At 32.7% G+C, this 22383-nt stretch overlaps 2 protein-coding genes across 3 annotated transcripts in view; one reads left to right on the top strand and one right to left on the bottom strand.

Annotated features, from left to right (window-relative positions):
* Nucleotides 1-399: 399 nt before the first annotated feature.
* LOC111002892 (lysyl oxidase homolog 2B) lies at nucleotides 400-16342 on the top strand. The gene is made up of 9 exons (XM_045634376.1): nucleotides 400-784; nucleotides 2936-3076; nucleotides 3841-4079; nucleotides 4715-4946; nucleotides 6913-7064; nucleotides 10338-10474; nucleotides 12495-12652; nucleotides 15031-15125; nucleotides 16126-16342. The coding sequence occupies exons 1-9, from the start codon at nucleotides 610-612 to the stop codon at nucleotides 16246-16248; spliced, it is 1452 nt and encodes a 483-aa protein (XP_045490332.1). The 5' UTR covers nucleotides 400-609; the 3' UTR covers nucleotides 16249-16342.
* Nucleotides 16343-17651: 1309 nt separating this feature from the next.
* The window catches only part of LOC111002897 (ABC transporter G family member 20), a 44437-nt gene continuing 39705 nt past the window's right edge, over nucleotides 17652-22383 (bottom strand). For both annotated transcript variants that reach the window (XM_022273180.2, XM_045634227.1), the window contains exons 13-16: nucleotides 21946-22043; nucleotides 20824-20991; nucleotides 19099-19206; nucleotides 17652-18638 (exon numbers count right to left, since the gene is read on the bottom strand). In XM_022273180.2, the coding sequence (XP_022128872.1) occupies nucleotides 18445-18638; nucleotides 19099-19206; nucleotides 20824-20991; nucleotides 21946-22043 (568 nt within the window). In that variant the 3' untranslated portion in view covers nucleotides 17652-18444. The remainder of the gene's footprint in view (nucleotides 18639-19098; nucleotides 19207-20823; nucleotides 20992-21945; nucleotides 22044-22383) is intronic.

Raw genomic sequence — 22383 nt, forward strand, 5'->3', positions numbered from 1 at the left:
GTACAATAAAAAATATTAATAAAAAATTAATTATGTTTTTATACATTTATTCATTATATCGTCTCAGACACAGTTAAAGGATCAAGAAATCAAATCTACCGCCTTGGTTACGAGAATTTTAAAATTCTTCAATTAAGATGCTCCTTTTACTCAGCCCTTATTTGTAGATATTACGTAATTATACAGTAAGTTATATATATTTTATTTAACAATTCACAGTCACTTATACACAATGGCTCAGTATTTCAGGACTGTAATGTTTTTATATACTGTAACAATTCGGCAAAGCATACTAATTGTAGTTTGAAGTAGTTACGCCAAATCTATGGAAATTGACCAGCGAACTCAAATAGCCATTTGACATTGAACTACACAGTGAGATACAATTTAATTCATTCTACGATCAGTCAGTTGTATGGAAGACTTCGTATAATAACGTTTACATAATTGATAACTATTCGATTATAAGGCCGCGTTTCAGTTTTGGTATTTGCAATACCAGCTGGATTTTTCATTGATCTTATAAAGCTTTTATAGGATCGGTTTTTATTTGGTATCTCATAAGGTATCCTACTGGAACCACTGAGATTCCATAAGTGTCGTATTAAAATGAGATTGCATAACTATGTATTTACTTTTACACTGATATTAGTGAGTGCGTTTTGTAGAGATTTGAGTGAAGATGAAAGAAGCACAAGAGCTGCATTCATACAGAAATTATTAAATAAACAAAAACGAATGGAGGGAAAAGTTAAGTTATTGGGAGGAGAGAGTAGCTTTGAAGGTAATGTTTAGCATAAGACTTTGTTCATATTACATAAAAATTTGGTATGATAAAATAAAAGCCTTTTTGTAAATTATCCACACTCAGGCACTTGTAAAAGGTTAGGTGTAAAAACCTCCTTTGGGCACATTAACAGTTTCTAGAAATGGTCAAGTTTGGTCACGTCAACTAAATGTACGTTCTGCCTCAGCTACTTCATTTTTATTATATAACCCTTACAATTACAGAATGATGTTGGGTCCAGAAGAAATTTTCTAAAGAGGTTCTTTAAGTAGATTATATTCTTTATTGAAATAAAGGGTCTGGCATGATATTTATTTTTGTGTCGTAGACGTAGGTAAATTTTTTGTTTATATATTTTCTCTTAAATCATTAGATTTTATATGAATCCCTATTTAAAAATGTCTTCGTCGTATTATTAATATTGGCGTGAGCGTTTCGATCACAAGACAATTCAAAGGAAGTAATGTGTTGCAGAGAGTAAATCGGACACGAGAACTTTAAAAATTCTTTCTAAATTGGTATTTTGACCCATTATGTCTAAGATATGTTTTATTTAATTTATTTATTTATTCACACTTCGTTGCTAGAAAGGAGCACAAATAACACAATATATATATAAATTACAAAGGATGCAACGGGCGGCCTTATCGCTAACAAGCGATCTCTTCCAGGCAACCCTATTTAACCCTATATTTTATTTATATAGTTATATACGATGAGTTGGCTTTTGGACTTCTTGCTAGACTTGATTTATCAGATATGAATTAGTAGCGAAACTATATTGAACTAGAACCGTTCTTTTCAGGAAAATATTACCCCTACTACTATACAGGGCGTCCCACGGCGATGCCACACGGAGGGAAAGTACCTTAAATGTTAATGATAGGATATTTTACTGAAAGAAGACATCGTTTAATTTTTAATAATAAGTAGAACTGCATTCACGGATTTTTTGAAAATCGCCTACCTCAACCGGGAATCGAACCCGCCAAATGTGACAGTAAATTTACATGTATTTTATAATAGCGTTTGAAAGGGCTACTAATAAGCATTATTTTTTCCTTAATAACCTAGCATATTAAATGAAACTAAAAACATAAAATTTTACATTTTATGAAAAAAAAAAAATCAAATGCTCAAAATGTGATCCGTTGTTGTTGTCTGTTGTATACAAATTCTCACTCTTTTAATAATTTCTCTCCCTGTCGATTTACTTATTTTTGCATGGTGGATGTTTAAAATAATACATCTAAGTTCATTTTGTAACTCCTGCACACTGTTGTACCGGTTCCTGTAAACTAAATCTTTTACATAACCCCATAAAAAAATCAAGTGGTGTTAGATCTGGGGATCTCGATGGCCATCTAATTTGTCCAAAAGTGCCGATCCAGGAAGGAAAATGTTCATTAAGAAACTCGGCTGTTCTCCTACTGTTATGAGCCGGAGCCCCATCTTGCTGGAATATGAGATTTCGTCGATCTGCATCAGGAAGATTATTAATCTCATTTCTTAAAATCTCAAGAGAAATTATTAAAAGAGTGAGAATTTGTATACAACAGACAACAACAACGGATCACATTTTGAGCATTTGATATTTTTTTTAATACAATGTAAAATTTTATGTTTTTAGTTTCATTTAATATGCTAGGTTATTAAGGAAAAAATAATGCTTATTAGTAGCCCTTTCAAACGCTATTATAAAATACATGTAAATTTACTGTCACATTTGGCGGGTTCGATTCCCGGTTGAGGTAGGCGATTTTTAAAAAAATCTGTGAATGCAGTTCTACTTATTATGAAAAATTAAATGATGTCTTCTTTCAGTAAAATATCCTATCATTAATATTTAAGGTACTTTCCCTCCGTGTGGCATCGCCGTGGGACACCCTGTATAACCCTTCTTTTCAGGAAAATATTACCCCTACTACTATATAACCGTTCTTTTCAGGAAAATATTACCCCTACTACTATATAACCCTTCTTTTCAGGAAAATATTACCCCTACTACTATATAACCCTTCTTTTCAGGAAAATATTACCCCTACTACTATATAACCGTTCTTTTCAGGAAAATATTACCCCTACTACTATATAACCCTTCTTTTCAGGAAAATATTACCCCTACTACTATATAACCCTTCTTTTCAGGAAATATTTACATACACCACGCTGGACGTTGGGGTGCTGTTTGTGATGATTCGTGGGACAACGCAGCGGCCACAGTAGTATGTCGGGCGTTTAATAGAACTGGTGTTGCCACCCATGGTGGACAATATGGAGAAGCTTTGGGTAGTGTGTTTATTCCTTTGAGGCCACAAAATGCCAAGGACGTAAAGTTTATGGTTATAGAGAAAAGACAAATTGTTTGCATCAGATTCTTAACCAAAAATATATATGGCATATGAAAATGACAAGTAGAAATATTATTATTTTTTATTGCCAGAAATTAACGCCGTGCATGAAAATATGAGAAGTATTAACAGTTGACTGAGTTTTAATAGATAATAATGTTATATATATACATAATAGAGCGATGGCGCCACTATCTGTTAACATCTTAATATATATATTTCTTGTGTGCGTGTGTATGTGACTGAACTCCTCCTAAACGACTGGACCGATTTAGACGAAATTTTTTGTGTGTGTTCAAGGGGATCTGGGAATGGTTTAGATTCACAATTTTGTCCGCTGGACAATGTTTTTTTAATTAATTTTCAATTTATTAGTTGTTGTTGATTTTGGAATGTTTTACATTGGATCCGACAGACGGCCCTACCATCGCAGTGTCAAATTTTAAATAATATTCGAATTTTAATCTGCCCCGAAATTTAAAAAAAGTTTTGTTATCATTGTGTTATATCGTGTGTGACCATGTGCTGGATCGTTAGATATTGTCATAACATTTGAATAATAATTTTCATCAAAATGGCTTATTAAAAATTTAAATTTTGAAATTAAAGACGTGTAGACTGGACAACGTCTGTCGGATCCGCTAGTATATATATATAATAGATGACAAATAACAAAATAAAAAAGTTTAAGCTTTGTCACAGAAAAATTCTGGATGGACGACGTGGTCTGCGAAGGTACTGAAACAGCTTTAAACCACTGTATTTTCTCTGGCTGGGGTTCATCAGACTGCGACATAAGCGAAGCAGCAGGAGTAATATGCAATGAAGAGGAAATAAGAGCAGACGAAATTCAAACGAGATACTTGCACGATGTAATCAATGTAAGAGGTGCCAGCTTAAGACTGGTCGGAGGTAGAAACAGCTTTGAAGGAAGAGTGGAGGTAAGTTTAAACATATATACCATAGATATTAATACTCTACGATCTGATACCGTGCGGGCTAAATAGTGACTTTAAAATCACTTCCCTTATCCCATCCAGACAAAACTGCAAATATCATCTCGTGTTAGTGATGTAGCAAATATTAACGTATTATACAAGGAATTGGAAAAAGAAGATATAAAAGGAAGGAATGGAAATGTTATCGAGAAAATTGTTGAATTGTGTTTTAATTTCCACAGTATACTTCAATATGGATCTTAGATTATTATACATTTTTATATATTTCATTTTTTTACTTGTTATCTTATATCGTAGATACCTTCAGTAAGGTCGATCGGAACCCCTTTTCGGTATGTCTCTCTTTCTCCATTAGTTTCCTGCACCCGCTTCTACTTCTTCTATCCACCTTTTTTTTGGGCAACTTTTCCTTCTTCCCCGTGGTCCTTTCCGTAATCTGTATTATATAGCTAAAAAAAATACGTCACACGCCGATCTGTGGCTGCAGAATCCGAACTTCCAGACATAATCAATACAACCATTAATCGCGTTTTAATGGTTATTTATATTAGATAGAAGAGAAAACTTTTAAAATTTTTGATAAAGGGATAAGTGCATGATTTTATGCGTCATTTTAGATCTATTACAACAATGTTTGGGGCAGCATATGCCCTGATGGCTGGACGCTGTATGAAGCATCAGCTATCTGCCACCACCTTGCCCTGGGTTATGCTGAACAAGCTCTACAAACAGACTACTTCGGCAGCTCTAGAATTATTCTAAGTGGTGTGCAATGTGAGGGAAATGAAACAAATTTGTTCTCTTGTAAGCATCGACAATTTGGAAATGTCATGTGTCCTGGTGGTAAAGGTAATATTTTAATTGTTACTATCCTACTTTAAATCCTACTATAAAGTAAGCGCTAAAATCTTGCGGGTAGTGTGCAACACAAGTGTTCTCCAAGAACTCGATTTTGTACCTATAAGATATTATACCTTATTCAGATTCGCGCTTTCTGAATTCTGTTTGTTTGTTGAATCGGTAATTCCGCGTTAGGAAACGCTGGACAAAATTAGTGTTATTTTGAAAAAAAAATTAATTGGGCTGTACCGGGCGAGTGCTTAAACCGTCTATGGCGTCTGCGAGGTTTATGATGACCATATGTTCAATACGTGGCAATTCAGAATTTCTTTTGCTCCGGTAGAATGCGAGAGCGACGCCAGGGCCTCTGTAACGCGACCTTATAGGAACTAGTCAACGTCGTTTTACTCATAATTTAAGAATAGCAGACTTAGAATACATAATTTACTGATCGTGCGTATTATTCGATTGCGAAACGTTTGATAACGAATGCCACTTGTCTAGGGGGGCAGATCGTCTTTAGGTACTTATCTTTAATCGCCGCTTGCAACGTAAAGTACTTACTAAACGTAGTATTTATAAACATACTAATACCTTCACATTTCATTTATCTATAATTTTTTTATCGTGGAAAGCACATTATTACACTCATACCACGAAAGTATTAAGCACTGCCTTCTTTGAGAATTGTGCTCAAACCCAAATTAAATAAAAATAAAATCTTCGTGCAAGAACTTCCGTTTTCCTTAAAATTTACATCATATTAGGATAATACTTCATTTCGGAATATTCAGAGGATGAATAATTTAATACAGCCAATCTTTTGGGCTTCCTTGTACATTAACATTTTGATTATATTTTCTCTTGTTTGTATGTTATGTTTGCGCAGTACACTAAAATACACTTATGTCGATTTGAAACCTTGCTTGTTGTACACAATGTTGTGACAGCTTTAATTCACGATAATATGCAACAAACGTTACTAAATTTTTCAGATAAAGAATGTTGCCTGTTGTTTTTGTTTCGAAGGCAAAAAAGTGGACACCATTTGTCATGGTGGGGTATGAATCCAGAACCTACGTTTAAACTTTACTAAATCATGAATATACATAGCAACAGAAGCAGTCAAATTGAAATTATTTACGTAATAATTTGATTTTACAGCACTTTTTTATAATAAGAAACATTAAAAGCCTATTGGTGATCTTATTGCTGCTAATAAGCGATCTCTCCCACCTGGAAGAGATACCTAAAGTACATAATATAAAATCATTTTTCGTTCCTTTATGAAAATTGATGTTTTATTTATTCATTCATTTTATTTATTCACACTTCGTTGCAAAGAAACACAAATAACACAATACATAAAAATTACAAGGGACGCAACGGGCGGCCTTATCGCTAACAAGCGATCTCTTCCAGGCAACGCTAATACTTTTTACATTTAACTTTAAATATTGCTTATTCTTCCTTAAAATTTAAGATTTTTTTACTTTATCATGAAGAATACATAGTATAAAACAAAGTCGCTTTCTCTGTCCCTATGTCCCTTTGTAGTTTGTATGCTTAAATCTTTGAAACTACGCAACGGATTTTGATGCGATTTTTAATAGATAGAGTAATTCAAGAGGAAGGTTTATATGTATAATAATATGCATTAAATAGTGGAAAAGTACTGTTATTTTTGAGGTTTCTAATGTGATGTCGTAAATAATTACATTTTTTCCGCTTACATTGCAAACGCAGGCTGAACCCTACGAGTTTTATCAAAATAATGCACTAAGTATTGTACACATTGAAAAAGTCTACAGAAAAGTCCGTGATGGTATATGTCTATCTCTTATGGATAACCCACATTTTTATATACAACGTTTACAGATTTTCTGTAGTGTATTTAGTATCAGCATTGCACCCGTGCGAAGCCGGGGCGGGTCGCTAGTATATTATAAACGTATAAATATTAAATTTATTTCAGGACACGTAGCAGCAGTAATATGCAGTCACTATTTAGCTGACTTACTACTTGATACGAACGCAATAGAAAGTAGTGCACACTTGCAAGACGCACCTATGTTCCAACTGCAATGTGCTATGGAAGAAAATTGTTTGAGTAAATCTGCTTATGAGGTAAGTTACCTATTTCTACCACTAAGTTTACTGCATGAGAAAATTCTATAATTTCATGCAAATTATAGAATGGATTTCTATAATTTGCGTAATCGTAATAAAAATATTTTTTTTGTTATGTCATAGCCATTTAAAACATAAATTATTTACAATATAATACAATTAATGCGTAAAATGGTACCTGCGATTAGTGTTTCAGAAAAACATGTTTAGTAAAAGTCTTTAAGTTTTGGAAATACATAACATTTTGTTTTTTTCTATTCTTTGCCATTCTTTTTGGTACCAAAACTTCAATGAAGGAATAGTTTCAAACTATGATTTTGTGGCCCATGTAAATTTTTTTTACCAACTCAAATTTTATCTTTTCTTACGACTTTGGCCTAAAAATCATTAATGAATCCGCATGAAATGGTGTTTATAATGCTCATTATCCTCACTTTAAGACGCCGTTGAGTTGCTCCGGTACAAAATTTAACAATGGAAAACAGCATAAACTTTTTATCACTGTATATTGAAACGTAAATATGAATCTAGGAGAAATATCGTCACTCCATGGATATTTAAATCGTCCTTAGTTGGGCGTCATGTGGCTAGAATCCTTACTTAGATTAACCCCTTCACCTGTGACTCCTCAACCAGAACTGTCCTGCATTACGCTCTTTCAAAAGTCAAGATAACGGCTCGACACCCCTCGAGACATTTGCTCATTGGTCGTCACAATATTCATCGAAAACATCGAAAAAAATCTCAATGATTTAATTATTTTGTCTCGATCCTAATATATCCTCATCCCTAGCATTCCTTGACAGGTATATAATAAATTCCAACGAAATTTCAAGATTTGTTCCAACATTGTTATCGCTGGCTATTAATGCATTGAATCGCTTATCTTAAAGAGATCTACAATAAATTCTGTAATATTACCTATTTCTCAAAGACAACCCACAGATTTCTATCTCTTACATATTTATTATTGGGTTATTTATATATTTGAAACAATATAGTTATAAAGGGTGTATCAGCGCCGATTTAAAAATTAAAAACACAAATTTATCGGTAACCCGTCGGGCTAGCGAGAGGTAGGTTTCGGGAAATGACAAATGCAGATTTTTTAATCGGCATGTCGCTGTAAGATAATATCTGGCTCGCGAGACACTTTAAAAAAAAAATATTACATTAGGTACTTATACTCACGGGCGACACATCAGAAAAACTAGAAAAAATACCTAGAAAAAGACTATTTTCCACGGCTTAGAAAAATCGCAAGAAGATGGAATTGTGCGTTTGGCTGTACTTATAAATGCGAATAGTTCTTTTCGTGTATGAGAGTAAATGAATCAACACATCTTTCAAGACTGACGATACTTTTGTAATGAGGTTTCGTTGAGTGAAATAATACGCAATTTTTGTAAACGCTTTGAAATCGCCCGTTTAAGTTACGCCCCTAACATTAAGTTTTGGATATAAAGTTCATATAAGTTTTGAGACATGGGAATATATATCAAAACTCATAGCGCAATCAACAATATTTAGATTTTTTTTTAATGATAAAGGAGATAAGCGATATATTACTCACTCATTTTAAGTCATGACAACAATGTGTAGTTTTCTTTACAATGCGAACCCAATCGTCACCTTCACGAATTTTTAAAGACCTACACCGATATCCCAAAATTGTCGAGATCACTATCCCTAATAGAGTACCGATATCATCAACAAATTACATAAGCTTTAGACTAATAAATAATAATAATTAACCATATACTAATAAGATGATTAGTATCTTTTTATACTCGTGTGGAATTAAATAGGTTTACTTAAAAAATATATCAACATAGATAAATACTATTTATATTCGGTTTAAAACTGAATTAACTCATCAAACATTCGTACAATTTTCAAAATAAATAAACGTTTTATTCAGCAAACATCAATCATGTTGATAAATCTGGACATGCCTATTGAATTCACAATGGAATATAGCTTTTAATGTAAGGGAATAAAAACTAAATCACAATGAAACGTGATATCTTAGTAAGGGTTCGTTAGATGTTTTGTTTTTTTAAATTGGAATGTTTAAAATACGTGGTTTGCAGGTTAATACGTAAGATAAGTTTGTCTTCTACATTTAAACGATATAAATATACCTTTATATAATAATCCTTTACCGTCACACGAACAAAATACATTATTCACATACAAATTTCGAGTACTTCAAAGTGGTCGTATGGCGAGAATAACCTTAAACACTCAAATCAAATCAAATCAAAAATCATTTATTCATATAGGTAACAAAAAAAAAGAAATATACATTAAATAGTTATAATTTTACATTTACTGCCTGTTCTCAAATCGAGGGCTTAGAACGAAAGAATAAACTCACCCAAAAAGGGTGGCTTTTTAATCGCCAATTTTTTTTACACATTGTTTGTAAGGATCTGAAACTATGACACCATGTTTGATATGACATCTTGAGTAACAAAGAATAATAAAATAAATTAAAAACAAAGATTTATCCTCTATCAGCAGAAGGCATGGTGAAATAGGAGCACGCACTTACATACTCGTGAACCAAATGTTTCGAACAAAATATTGACTATAAAGCATATAAAGAAAATATCAAATAAATTCTTATATTGAATAGGCAGATGTTTTTGTATTACAAATTCTATAGACAAGTAGGTGATCGGCTATCTGAGTCAACAAATGATTATTGTTTATATGGGCTTTTGAATTATGCTGTTCGTTCCACCGGGGCTAATAAACATACCATGTTTTTGTTTGCTTTACCCGTTTAATAAACACACACGAGAAATTATCTGTTATCGTAATGTAACCTAGTTATTATACCAAACAGCCACCTGTACCAACTAAGCCACAAAGGTAACATTTCTTTACTAAATGATTTGTATTCTATACAATATATTTTCGTTTTAATAATTAAAACCTTAACTTAACAAATATACAGTTTTGTTAACCTACCTATATTTGTAACCAAAAATAACAATTGTTAAAAGATCTTCATTTCTCTTTGTTATTTTAGTCTACTATGTTCACACAAACATGAATTTTTAATGCCTTTTTGAATTTGTCAAGCACACTAGCGAATTTTAGATTAACTAAAATTCAAAACATATAGAAAATAAGTGTTTCCTGTGGCACTGTACATTTAACACTTCGGCATTTCATCACTGGATTACGATAGTTATTCGTTGAGTGCACTAGCGCTGGGATTACTATACTAAATAAATAATAATAATTAATATCTTCCAGATTCAAAAAACAAATCCAAACTGGCAATTTGAAACACGAAGGCTGTTGCGGTTCACTGCCGCATCTCTGAATATTGGGAATGCTGAATTCCGTCCTTATCTGCCCAAACATCTATGGCAGTGGCATCTGTGTCATATGTAAGATTTTTTCTCTGTTTTAAATTTAAATTAACCATTGTGTTGACAATACAGTGGTAATTTTTTTTTAAAGTTTGTTTTGAAGTTATACTTCTTTTGCGCGTCACAAAAAACCGAAACGCCGAAGTCAACGTTTTGGATTTTCTATTGTTAGTTTCGTTTTTTCTACTAACGTAGAATATGGCGGAACATGAGGTTTTTGAAAAGAATTTTATCTTGTTTCGTCAGCACATACACACACACTTTTTTTTTATCTAAAAGGGAGGCTCACCTGATGTACGTAATACCATAGACACAATGCTAGAGGGCTCGTAGGTGCGTAGCATTTTGTTAGTGATTATTATTAATTCTGGTGAATTATACATTTGTACATATTAAATGTAGATTTACAGAGCAGATAACAGAACAAAATTAAAGCGACGACAAATCTAAAGTATTTTAATTAATTCCGAGGGAACTGTCAAAGAAATTCACCCTCGTCCAGTTCATTTGTGAATGCGGTAAAACTCATATTTAACTTGAAAAATACCAAGTTTAACATGGCTATTGTAAGGTTTTTGTAGTCTTGAAGTCGACTTAAACTATTATAATGCAACGTTTTGCATGTACACACTACAATAACTACGTAATATCGTGAAATAAATTTAAATGTATACATAATACATATTACACATTACTAAATATATAGTTTTAAGATTAGGTATATTTGATTTATTTGCATCACACAGTATTTACAATATTCTCCACTTACATTTAATAATAAAAAGCTGTATTATAAAATAAAATAAATGGTGAATAAAAAATGAAAACTTTAAAATATAAAAAAAAATAAGAAAAATACATAAAATGCTTCTAATATTATTGCCAGTTCTCAAATCAAGGCCGTAGAACGTGGCAATAAGCTCTCCGCCACTCTTTTTAATCGCCGTGTTTTTTTATTTGTAAGGAGCTGCAACTATTACAGCATGTTTCACATGACATCTTATCTTATGAAAGTTAATTGTCAAAGTGTAAAATGATGATGTACATGTGCCACCTATACCTAAACATCTAAGTTGTACACGTAAATAATTATTAAGAAATATTTACTTTACTTAAAGTTAATATAAACCGGCTGAATTTTATCGCAAGCGCCGAGTCTACCCATTGTTAAAATTTCCATATGTCATGCATGTAAATGACGCAGGCTTCTTATGAGTTGCGAAAAGCGTTCTTTTCATTTATAAGACTAAGATATGCTGTCAGCTAAAGATCTTTTTCTGAAAGGCTTATGCGGAGCTTAAAGGCTCAATAGGTATTTTTTACTAGTATCTAACCCAGATATTTTTTTTAATAAAGTTTTCGTAATGTGTGAAATAACTATGATATATATCTATGTATTTATTATTTGTAAAAAAGAACACAACCATTCATTAATCAATTAGGATGACCGTTTCAACAATGCTGAACATATGTTGTTCTATTTATCTACAAACAATTTGCATTAAAAACTTGGCGATTGAAAAAGTGGCGGAAAGTTTCTTGCCAGTTGTTCTTGCCCGCTTTACGGCCTTGACTTGCGAACTGGTAGTAAATATAAATGTACAATTAATTTAATTTTTTTTTACGTTCATAAGTGTACCTGTTTTACCCATATAAATAAAGATATTTTGTTTTTTTTATTTAAACTTATAATTTTGTTAGTGGTTTTGGTGTCTCTAGAAATTGTACTAAATAAAATTGGCTTAAGCTGGCCTGACCATTCGAATCCGAGGCCGGTCTCGAATTATAATAAGTATGTTGTTGCTCTACGGGAGTCATTTAGCGTCTAAAGTCTGAGGCCCGTAGTCCAAAGTATACCTCAGTATAGTCACAATCTTCGCTTGTGTCCAAAATGTCAAAGTTGATAAAAAATTATTTTAACACATTTTAAGTTAGAGCATCATTTTTCAGTATCAATTTTAACGCCCCTAAATTGTCAATACAATTCTCAGTTTACAGAAAAATATATAATATTTTACAACTTTCACAATATTTTCAGGCATTACCACAGTATGGAAGTATTCGCAACATTTGACGTCTTAGACAGCTTTGGTCAAAGAATTGCTGAAGGACACAAAGCTTCCTTTTGTTTAGAAGATAATACATGCCTGCCGGGTATTGAAAAGAAGTATTCCTGTTTAAATTATGGTGATCAGGGTAAGTTGACATAATGAGTGTCTTCAAATTGTGAGGCTGCAGGTTCTAAGTATCTCTATTTAATACGAAATCCATAAATAACATAATATGTTTAAAAAAACTTTCTGTGTCATAAGGGTTTTTAGTTTAATTACTAATATTAAATTAAATACTAAAAGTAATTTTAATTTCACTTACCTTACTAATTTAATTTGTTTATTAAGACGTTGCTGTATCTAACATAATTAATACTTGATTGTCTAATAAATTAAATTATTATAATAGAGCGAGACAACTTAACGAAATTATAGAAATGAGATAGAAGACGTATTTTGTAATAAATTAAATTAAATTATAATTGTATGTTGGAAAAAACTTTATATTGTGAGTAAAATTAATGATTTGTTTTGTTAAGAAAGAGCTCGAAACCGTGACACGGGTATCTCCAAAACGTTCCCCAAATCTTAAAATTATAACGCGTAAGCTAAAGAAATCTTTTCATCACGGCAAAATCACAATATGGCAAAAGAGATAAAAATAAGTGTTAGCTTTCGATATTTTTACATTAAACAGGTTTAAAGACTTTCAAAACAGACAAAAATGCCACTTACATCAAAAACAATACTTCAGATTGTTTGATTGCTTCTAACAACATTGTAGTCGTTCAATATTTACACAGAATCACATATCGTACATGCAACAAACCCAAAAGTAAAAGAAAAAGAAACCAAACCAAGAAATACACGAATAAAAACCAATTACAAGAAAATGAAATTAAAAGTAATTTTGTTTGACATATATTATTTACATATATTATATCATAGTACCCGGATGGCCGAGCTTTGCTCGGTATTTTTATTTTTTTATAAATTCTGTTTTTTGGAAATTATAATTAAGTACGAATTACATACTAATAAAATGATGAAATATGAACAGTATAGAATATATATTATGCTGAATTGCTTTAGTGTTGTTGTGTCGTTAAAGCAATTTAAACAAAAAATAGTATTATTTTTCGCCGATAGATGTCTTTTTTTTTTTTTTTTTTAATGGAGCTGCGAACCCACCCCTGACTTTTGCTTATCAGGGTCCTTTTTTGCTGTGTTTATTTTGTTCATTCAATTTTTTATTTTTATTTTAATATTGTTATGTTATATTATATTGTGTTTCTTACAGCAGCTTTATGCATTCACATTTACTTAACATTTTACATTTCCTAGTATAGTGTAGTAGTTTTCTTTATTTAAATTGTATATTTATTTTCTTTGTTTATTTACATTCACTTTACATACTTTCATAAAAATTTAGCATTTTGGTCATTTTGAATTAATTACAGGGCGTAGCAATATTCCGGGCGCCGTTGAATATTCGCGTCCTCCGCAGAATCCGCTCGCAAAATTTTTCCAGGGCCGTCCTGTGCCCCGCAAGGATGTCGGGCAGCACATTGCGTGTCATCCGCATCCCCACGGTCTGCTCCAGATCGTGCCTTTGAATGGCGAATATGGGGCACTCCACTAGGAGATGCTCCACCGTTTGTATTGTGTTTTCGTCGCATTCACATGCGGGACTCGTTTTTATTTTGAAGCGGTGGAGGTATTCCGCGAAGGCTCCATGCCCTGTCAAAATTTGGGTCATTATAGGGTTAAACCCTTTGGTCCTTGCGATTTTGTACGCAGCTTCTGGGTCGGGCAAGAACATCCTAGTTGTCGCCCCGGTTGTTTCTTCGGACTGTCTCTTGACCCATTCCCGCACCGTGCCTGCGCGTATTAATTTTTTAATGTATGATAGCGGGCAGCGGTCGTAGACTGGCCTCCGCTTTGTGTTAGTGGCTTCTTTGGCCAACTGGTCCGCTCTTTCGTTCCCTCTTCTCCCCGCGTGTGCTTTTACCCAGAAAAGTTTGACGCTCTTCTCTGGGTGCTGGGTAAGAAGCTCGCGGATCTCGGTGACCAGGGGATCGAAAGAGCGTCCCCCCGCAACCGCATCCAATGCAGACCTTGAGTCGCTGTATATGAGGACCTCGGTCTCCTTCCGCTGCACCGCTGTCTGCGCCGCTCTTTGTAACGCCACCAGTTCTGCCTGATACACGGTGCAGAACGCCGATAGATGTCAGGAAAATACATTTTTCAGTTTAAATTGGGACTACTGAAACACCACCTTTTTGTTATTTTCTATCATTTATTCCTAGCTAGATCGATTTATCGCCTCCGAAACCCCCCGTATACTAAATTTCATGAAAATCGTTGGAGCCGATCCCGATTTTCAATTTCAATAAGCAATTCTTATATATATATATATATATATATATATATATATATAAGAATTGCTCGTTTAAAGATATAAGATAAGATATTACAACCTAAACCTAAAAGTAATGTATACAAATATAACAAACTTTACAGGTGTATCCGTAAACTGTTCTGATATATACCAGTACAATATCGACTGCCAATGGGTGGATGTGACAGATGTCGTGCCAGGCGACTACACGTTTAAGGTACCTTTTCAACGTAAACTTCCAATTATTCGCATGCTAACACTGGTCAAATTGCTATACCAATTGTAAACTCCCGTATTTATTCAAGAATTATTTCTGTTTTGTTGATTTCAAACAAACTAAAGTATTAATTTGTTTGTTTTTTTTTAATAATCGAGGCGTAAACTACGATGGACCTAATTGGTCCATCAAAGCATAGCATAATTTTAAGATCCTCCTTCACGTAAAGTTTTGGTTGTTGTTTCAAATGTTTCAAAATTTATGATAAAAACATAAGGTGGTAAATAGAATAACGACTATATGCTATTTGCTATATGACATTTGGATACTTACGTGAAAATCTTGAAACAATTACGAATTAGAAGAACATTATATTCTATATATATTTAACCTATATTATCTGATGTTAAGAATCATGGAGTGCGAGCGCACAATCGATCTTGAAATCCGCTTACTGTCTTGTCTGTCTACCTTAGGCCAACGAATTATATCTTTTTTTAACATAATAGCAAACGAGTCTACGCCCAAAAACGGCATCGCAGCCCATAGACACCCATTTTTAGTGGGTGCCGGCCTTTATTTATTTATAGCATACAATGCGCTGAGGCGATAGATCTTGGAGAAACTGATCGTGGTTGATAACACAGTGGGCAAAAGATCACGTGAGCGTTCACCAACTATATGGTCCGATCAAGCGAAAGACGCATAGTCCTCAAAACTAAACATAATAGAGTAGCTGGACAGAAACCGGTGGAAACAGATTTTCCGCTCCAGATGTTTCCTTACTGACCGCAGCGCTCATCAACTACCGACTGCAGAGAGAGATGAGCTAATGCTTTGCAGTGGCTGGTATTCTGTAATAGTGTGAAGATGTATCGTAGGTTGTTGAAGCTCTAATAATAATAAGATAACATAAAAATTGCCCAATCTGTTTCGTATCGAATAAATAAGTACGATGTATTATTTTGGGTATGTAACTACATTTTTCAATTCTTTTCAGGTAACTGTTAACCCACACGCGCGTGTGGCAGAACAAAGCTTCCACAACAATGCCGCCTCATGTTTTTTGCGCCTCACTGAGACGTACGCTGCAGTATACGGCTGTAAATTGGGGCGACCTTAGAGGAATTAAAAAATTAATTGCAATGTTTTTTTAATGGTTCTACTCAATAAAGGAAGACAAACCTTTTTTTTGACAGGCGTGTTAATTAATGTACATTAGTACCTGGATGGCCGAGCTTTGCTAGGTATTTTAATTTTTTTATAAATTGTGTTTTTTGGAAATTATATTTAAGTACGAATTACATACTAATAAAATGATGAAATATGAACAGTATAGAATATATATGCTGAATTGCTTTAGTGTTGTTATGTCGTTAAAGCAATTTAAACAAAAAATAGTATTATTATTCGCCGATAGATGTCAGGAAGATACATTTTTCAGTTTAAATTGGGACTACTCAAACACCAGCTTTTTGTTATTTTCTATCATTACAAGAATTGCTCGTTTAAAGATATAAGATATACTAAAAATAAAACTGAACAATCATTCCTATATGTTTTATTTGAATTATACATTTCTAACTGAAAACTGTATGTAATTTTCCATAGAAAATTCTACACGTGTAAAAGTCCATTAGAACTATTTCAATTGAAATGCTAGAACCCATTGTTATTTTGGTTTGAAAAATTTTAGTTGCATTGAAATGTTTTCCGCATTGTTAACTGGTGAGTTGGCTAGTTTGAGCTGAGACTGATTGTCAGAATAGAAATAGTTTTTCAACGTCAACATATCAAAGATAAACAAACGTACGCATCTAGTATAGATGTCAAAGGTATGTTGAATTAATAATATCAAGCTCAGCTTGCGAACTGACTTATAATGGTTCAGGCACCGTCAAAATGCCTCCACTAATACTAACTATAGGAAAAATACATTAATGATTCTAAGTGTACGGACCTACAACCAATATTCAACTCAGTTTGACATCGATCTTTTCTGTTCGTCCATTGACTCTGTGAGACGCACACTCACATCCAGTTATTTCCATTAAAAAAGTTGTAAATTTAAATCTTCTGGTTTTTCATACTTAATTTAAATCTTTTAATTGTTTTGTAGTTTTATAAATCCATTTTTAATTTTCTCCACCTATAGATGAAATTTATGTTTCATCTATAGGTGGAGATTTATTGTAGTCATAATTTACTTTTTGTTAAAATACCTTAAACTTCCTAAAATGCAATAAATAGATAAATAATTAGCGGACCCGACAGACGTTGTCCTGTCGAACGATTTATTGATATGAATAAAGACTTTTTCCAGTGTGGATTGCATGTGAGTGTAACAAATCTGGTATGCCATTATGACATACCTAAGACATAAGCATCCATGAGCATATTCAAGCATACGTCGCTGATTCCCGACTTAAGTTGCTGTGAGAATTTTTGTTCTACTATGCACAGCATGTATATGCTGTTTTGCCTGGTGCTTATTCTATTTATGTAGTGTTAAAGAAAACTGCAGAAAATTGTATTACAATTTAATATTAAGGAATTACAATGAGCAAGTTTGTACATAAACAATAAACTTATATTAGATACGTGTCCTTTAGGTAAAATAAATGGAATGTAGGGTTTAATTTATATTAACTAAGTTAAAAGTTATGTATTAAATTCCATACATACATGTTGTACGCACATAGCCAAGTAAAACTTTAGTCATGTTTAAAAGGAAATCACAGACTATCACCATTCCTAAAAACTAATAACTATGGCAACTATATAAAAACCTCACCAAAAAATATTTTATCACAAAATTGGTAAATTTTATAATTACTAAATCTAAATTTATTGCTAAACTTATTTTGTACATTTAATAATAAATACTACATAAACTACCTGACACGTCAAAAGTGAGCAATTAAATACTTGGAGGAGTTACGCCCCTCAATTCTTGACTGACAAAAAAAAACAAAACTTCCAAAATACGATTTATTTTTTTTAAATAGCCAAGGAATTGTATATAATATCAACAGAAAGAAAAATACTATTACAATAGTCGGTATATGATGACAATTAGCACGACGTACAAAAAATCAAATTACCAGAATATTTATAATAGAAAATGTTAATAGCTTCTGTGTGCGTATTTTGTAGCACGAACAGGCAGCGATGAAATTAGTTACGTGTATACTAAAAAGCTAAGAATACGCTTGAGCTAGGAAAAACATCAAATTTACGTACGTGTCGAAGTTATAGGAAACTTCTAAGGAAGAACTTTACGCTTATTTAAAAACAATGTTTAGTTTTAAAGTATAAACTATCCCTTCTTAAATTTAATTAATAATATACTAACTGTCAAGTATATTACTATCCATAAGGTGGTGGAAACAAAACCGGTGTACACTGTAGGCACATCAATCGTCCAGCCTCTTTGTAACATTGAACGGAGGGATTCCGTCGATTTAGTTAGGGGTAGCACGAAGCTTATCCATTGAAGAATTTGATGCATACCTGTTTAAACACAATTTATCAGTAACAAATGGAAGGTTAAAAAAAGAACATATTCCGATTGATTGCGATTGTTCAACCACATTGGACCTTAATTTTTTTTTCAATTTAACAGCTTTTATTATCGAAACGAAAAATATTAACGCATATATTAACTGACTCATATTATTTAAGAAGTCATATGGCTCTTCATCAGTGCAGCAGATGACCTCTAACAGGCAACGATGACGGAGCGTCGTGAATTATCACCACTACTACATAGCGATCACGACCGCAACGAGAGTTTACCGGATATAAAGAAGATGGCTCGTATCCTGACTTCTGTGTTACCTGGTTTATGAACGCCTCTGGCTTGGGAATCTAGCAATATAGAAGTACTTTAATCCTTACCACAGATTTTTTTGGCTGCATTTTGGTCAATACTTTTATAAAAACTGATACATGGTAGTAATGGTGAATTTACCTTCAACTGGCCAGATGATACCACATAACAACATCATGGGCAAGAATGAGCCGAGAGCTAGATATGTGGCTGTTCTTTCAGTATCGCAAACGCAGGATACTACAAAACCTGAAAGAGAAAAATCTTAATTATTACCAAATTTCTTAAAATTTTCACGATATATTATATTGTAATATATTAAGAGGAAAGATTTATATCTCAAAAACCAAACTATTGCTGTAGCAATATATTAGCATTTTTTATTAATGATGAAAATAAGCTTAGCCAGGCCCGCGCCATGGATGTCAAGCTAGACATGGGGACTGTGAAGTTGGGTCTACACTATAAGCCCTCTGCTATTCAGAGGGGTATCGAGTACTTCTAAAACACCTCAGCCTCACACGCCCTTGAGATTGGCCCTCAGGATTCGCCAAGGCCTTCAACCCAAGGGCCTGAAGGCCTGAGGCCCATCCCTTGGGTTGAAGGCCTTGGCCTTGGCTCACTTATATCCGACATAAAACTCTTTTAAGACCTACGATCCCAGGCTGCTCTAAACCCAGAAGCAATATACTAAATCCTAAATAACATAGGATACACCATACGCACTCAGATAAAATAATGCAAGCAAGGATACATTTTCAATACAATACGTATTTTTGTAAGTGTTAATGAATATATTATTTATAAATTTAATTTTATATTCTCTTTAACATTTTGTATCTAAGTGTTCTGTTTATTTCCGTTTTTTCACGCGGAAATAGGCGTTTTCTTTCCCGGAAAGGTGTCCCAGTTTTTCCACTAGAATAAAGTCACAAGACCAAAAATAAATAAAGTTGAGGGTTGATGTATCTTTTAATATTCTTATATGAATAGAAAAGCCATAGTGGTTTTTAAAAAATACTTAGTTTTGCTATCATAATAATACTGGTCAGCAATGAATTTTAGAAAAAAGAATAGACAGTTTTATTTTTATTTTTGATAGATTTATTTTATTACAATTAACGTCAGATTCTGATTCTGTAGCCTGTATTTCATCAAATTCTGTTCTATAGTTTATGTACACGATGACATGTAAAATTACATTTCGTAGTAATTTTTTTATATGTATTTCATCAAAATCTGTTCTATAGTTTATGTACACGATGACATGTAAAATTACATTTCGTAGTATTTTTTTTTTTAATAAGTTTATGTAAATAAAAAAATATAAGTAGAGATTTTTATTCGACTTCTGAGAGATCGATTTTTGAGATCGCCGGCTTTTTTTGTAAAAAAGTAATGGGGCTTTCTATTACAAAAATCTAATATCTAGTTCTTTTGTTTTCCTTAGTTCGTGAAAGTACTATTCAACGTGAGAATGGCCAGTAACGACTGCTGAAAAGCACTCGAGTTATGTAAATTTATAACATTTCGTGAACTAATGTAATTTGCATGAAAACAATAGAACACCGCACTTTACCAATTAGTACTTGCAAATAGTCCTGTAAAGTTTCCTTTATCTATATAATTATCTACTAAAGTAATAGAATGTTTACTTAGTACAAATATTTATCATAAAACACTAATATAACATACGGAAATTATACTTGAACTCTTTAACTACATTTTTATATTTTTTATGTCAACCCGAATATAGCTAGCGTAATATAAACAAAGCACCTCAAACAAATAAAATAAAACAAAGCCTTTATGCAAGTAATTATTCCATTCAATATTTCTCTAAACAAGGCATAATAAAGATCTTACCAAAGGTCATTCCACACAGGCCATTAATAAGGGTCAGAACAATAACCCAACCCAAAGATCCTTTGAGGGTCAGGCCGAAGATGACGAAACCGACAATCAGGACCATGGCCGTCTGGAATATCATCACCAACATCTGGACTATGACGTGTGAGAAGAGAATCTCGGTACCTGTTGACAAAATCCAATATATATTTATTAGAAACAAATATTAATTAATTGAATCGTTAATAAATAATAATCGTTTCTCCATATGTGACTATTTTATTCTTATGTTAGAATTTTGAGCCTACCCCGAGGCCTGGCTAAAGACAATACAGAAGAAAAACGAAAAATATAATCCTAAGAACTCAAATTTCAACACGGAAACCTGATAAAGAATATAGATTAAATCTATAATTATGATTGACGCCATATAAGATTTATTTAAATAAATACTTTATTACAATGAATCTGTAACAAAAAAAGCTTACGAGAGCTTCGAAGCTTTTGAATGTAAGGCACCCACCGCGAGCGACCTACATACATACAATTAACAACTATTACAAAACAGATAATTGTTAATCTCAGAAGTGTGCTAACACATTATGGCATATTTTAAATAAATTCATTATAACTTAGGAGTATAAACGAATGTTTTCATTAAGTTAGGAGTTGGAATAATGAGAATGTTCAACAACAAAACCAGTTTTGTTTTGTATGCACTCGAGTTAGAGGGTAAGTTTAATGTTAGAGCTTATTGATTTTTAATTAGGACATTTTCCTTTGAATTATTGTATGTAAAGGGAGGGTAAAACTTGCTGAGTTTCTTGCCTTTTCTTCTCAGAACAAGGCCTTCTGGTAGTTTTGCGAACGGATGGCGTAGGGTTGCTCTTTCGCGAATTTTGTAAACGTTTTTGACATGCATAAGCATTCCCTAAGTCGCATCTAAATTGAATAAATATTTTTTTATTTTTTTTATTATAAAAGTTAGAATATTAGCAACTATCGTATCGGCTTGCTGGATTTTATAATTTAATTTATGGTTCCTCTGTAAAAATAACATTGTTGAATAATTTCCAAAATTTTAACGACTTTCCTATTTAATATTTAAATTTTTCAGATCAATAGATAAAAGTAATTTACCTGTTATACCGGAAACAAGTGATCGTTCAAGTATACCGTCGTTCCGTTCTGCCAACATGGAACCGGAAGTCAACGCGACTGCCAGGAAAAAGATGATTCTGAAATAATATGACAATTTAATACTTAATGACTTTCCCGTGCTCGTTATCCTAAGAACACAAGGAAAATTTACCGAAATAGGCGAATTATGTGGCAATTATTTTCCCTAAAACACCTTTTAATAATATTTTAATGTTACTTTATTACATAATACTTGATCAGTTAAGACGTTCTATATCTAAAATTTATAAGTAACTAGCGGCCTATCTCAGCTTTGTATCACTGGATATTAAAATAATAATTTAGAAATAATAAAGCCTTTGCTACTGAGGAATAATATACATTATAATATAAAAAAAATTAAAACGATCCAGCATCGTTACAAAAATACATGTGACA

The sequence above is a fragment of the Pieris rapae genome, chromosome 2 (assembly GCF_905147795.1).
Source record: "Pieris rapae chromosome 2, ilPieRapa1.1, whole genome shotgun sequence".
In the NCBI taxonomy this organism is placed as follows: Eukaryota; Metazoa; Arthropoda; class Insecta; order Lepidoptera; family Pieridae; genus Pieris; species Pieris rapae.

Coding starts and splice junctions, on each gene's coding strand:
- LOC111002892 (XM_045634376.1), top strand. CDS start 610: ATGAGATTGCATAACTATGTATTTACTTTTACACTGATATTAGTGAGT. Junction 4,080..4,714: donor GCTTTGAAGGAAGAGTGGAG/GTAAGTTTAAAC, acceptor GCGTCATTTTAG/ATCTATTACAACAATGTTTG. Junction 10,475..12,494: donor CAGTGGCATCTGTGTCATAT/GTAAGATTTTTT, acceptor CAATATTTTCAG/GCATTACCACAGTATGGAAG.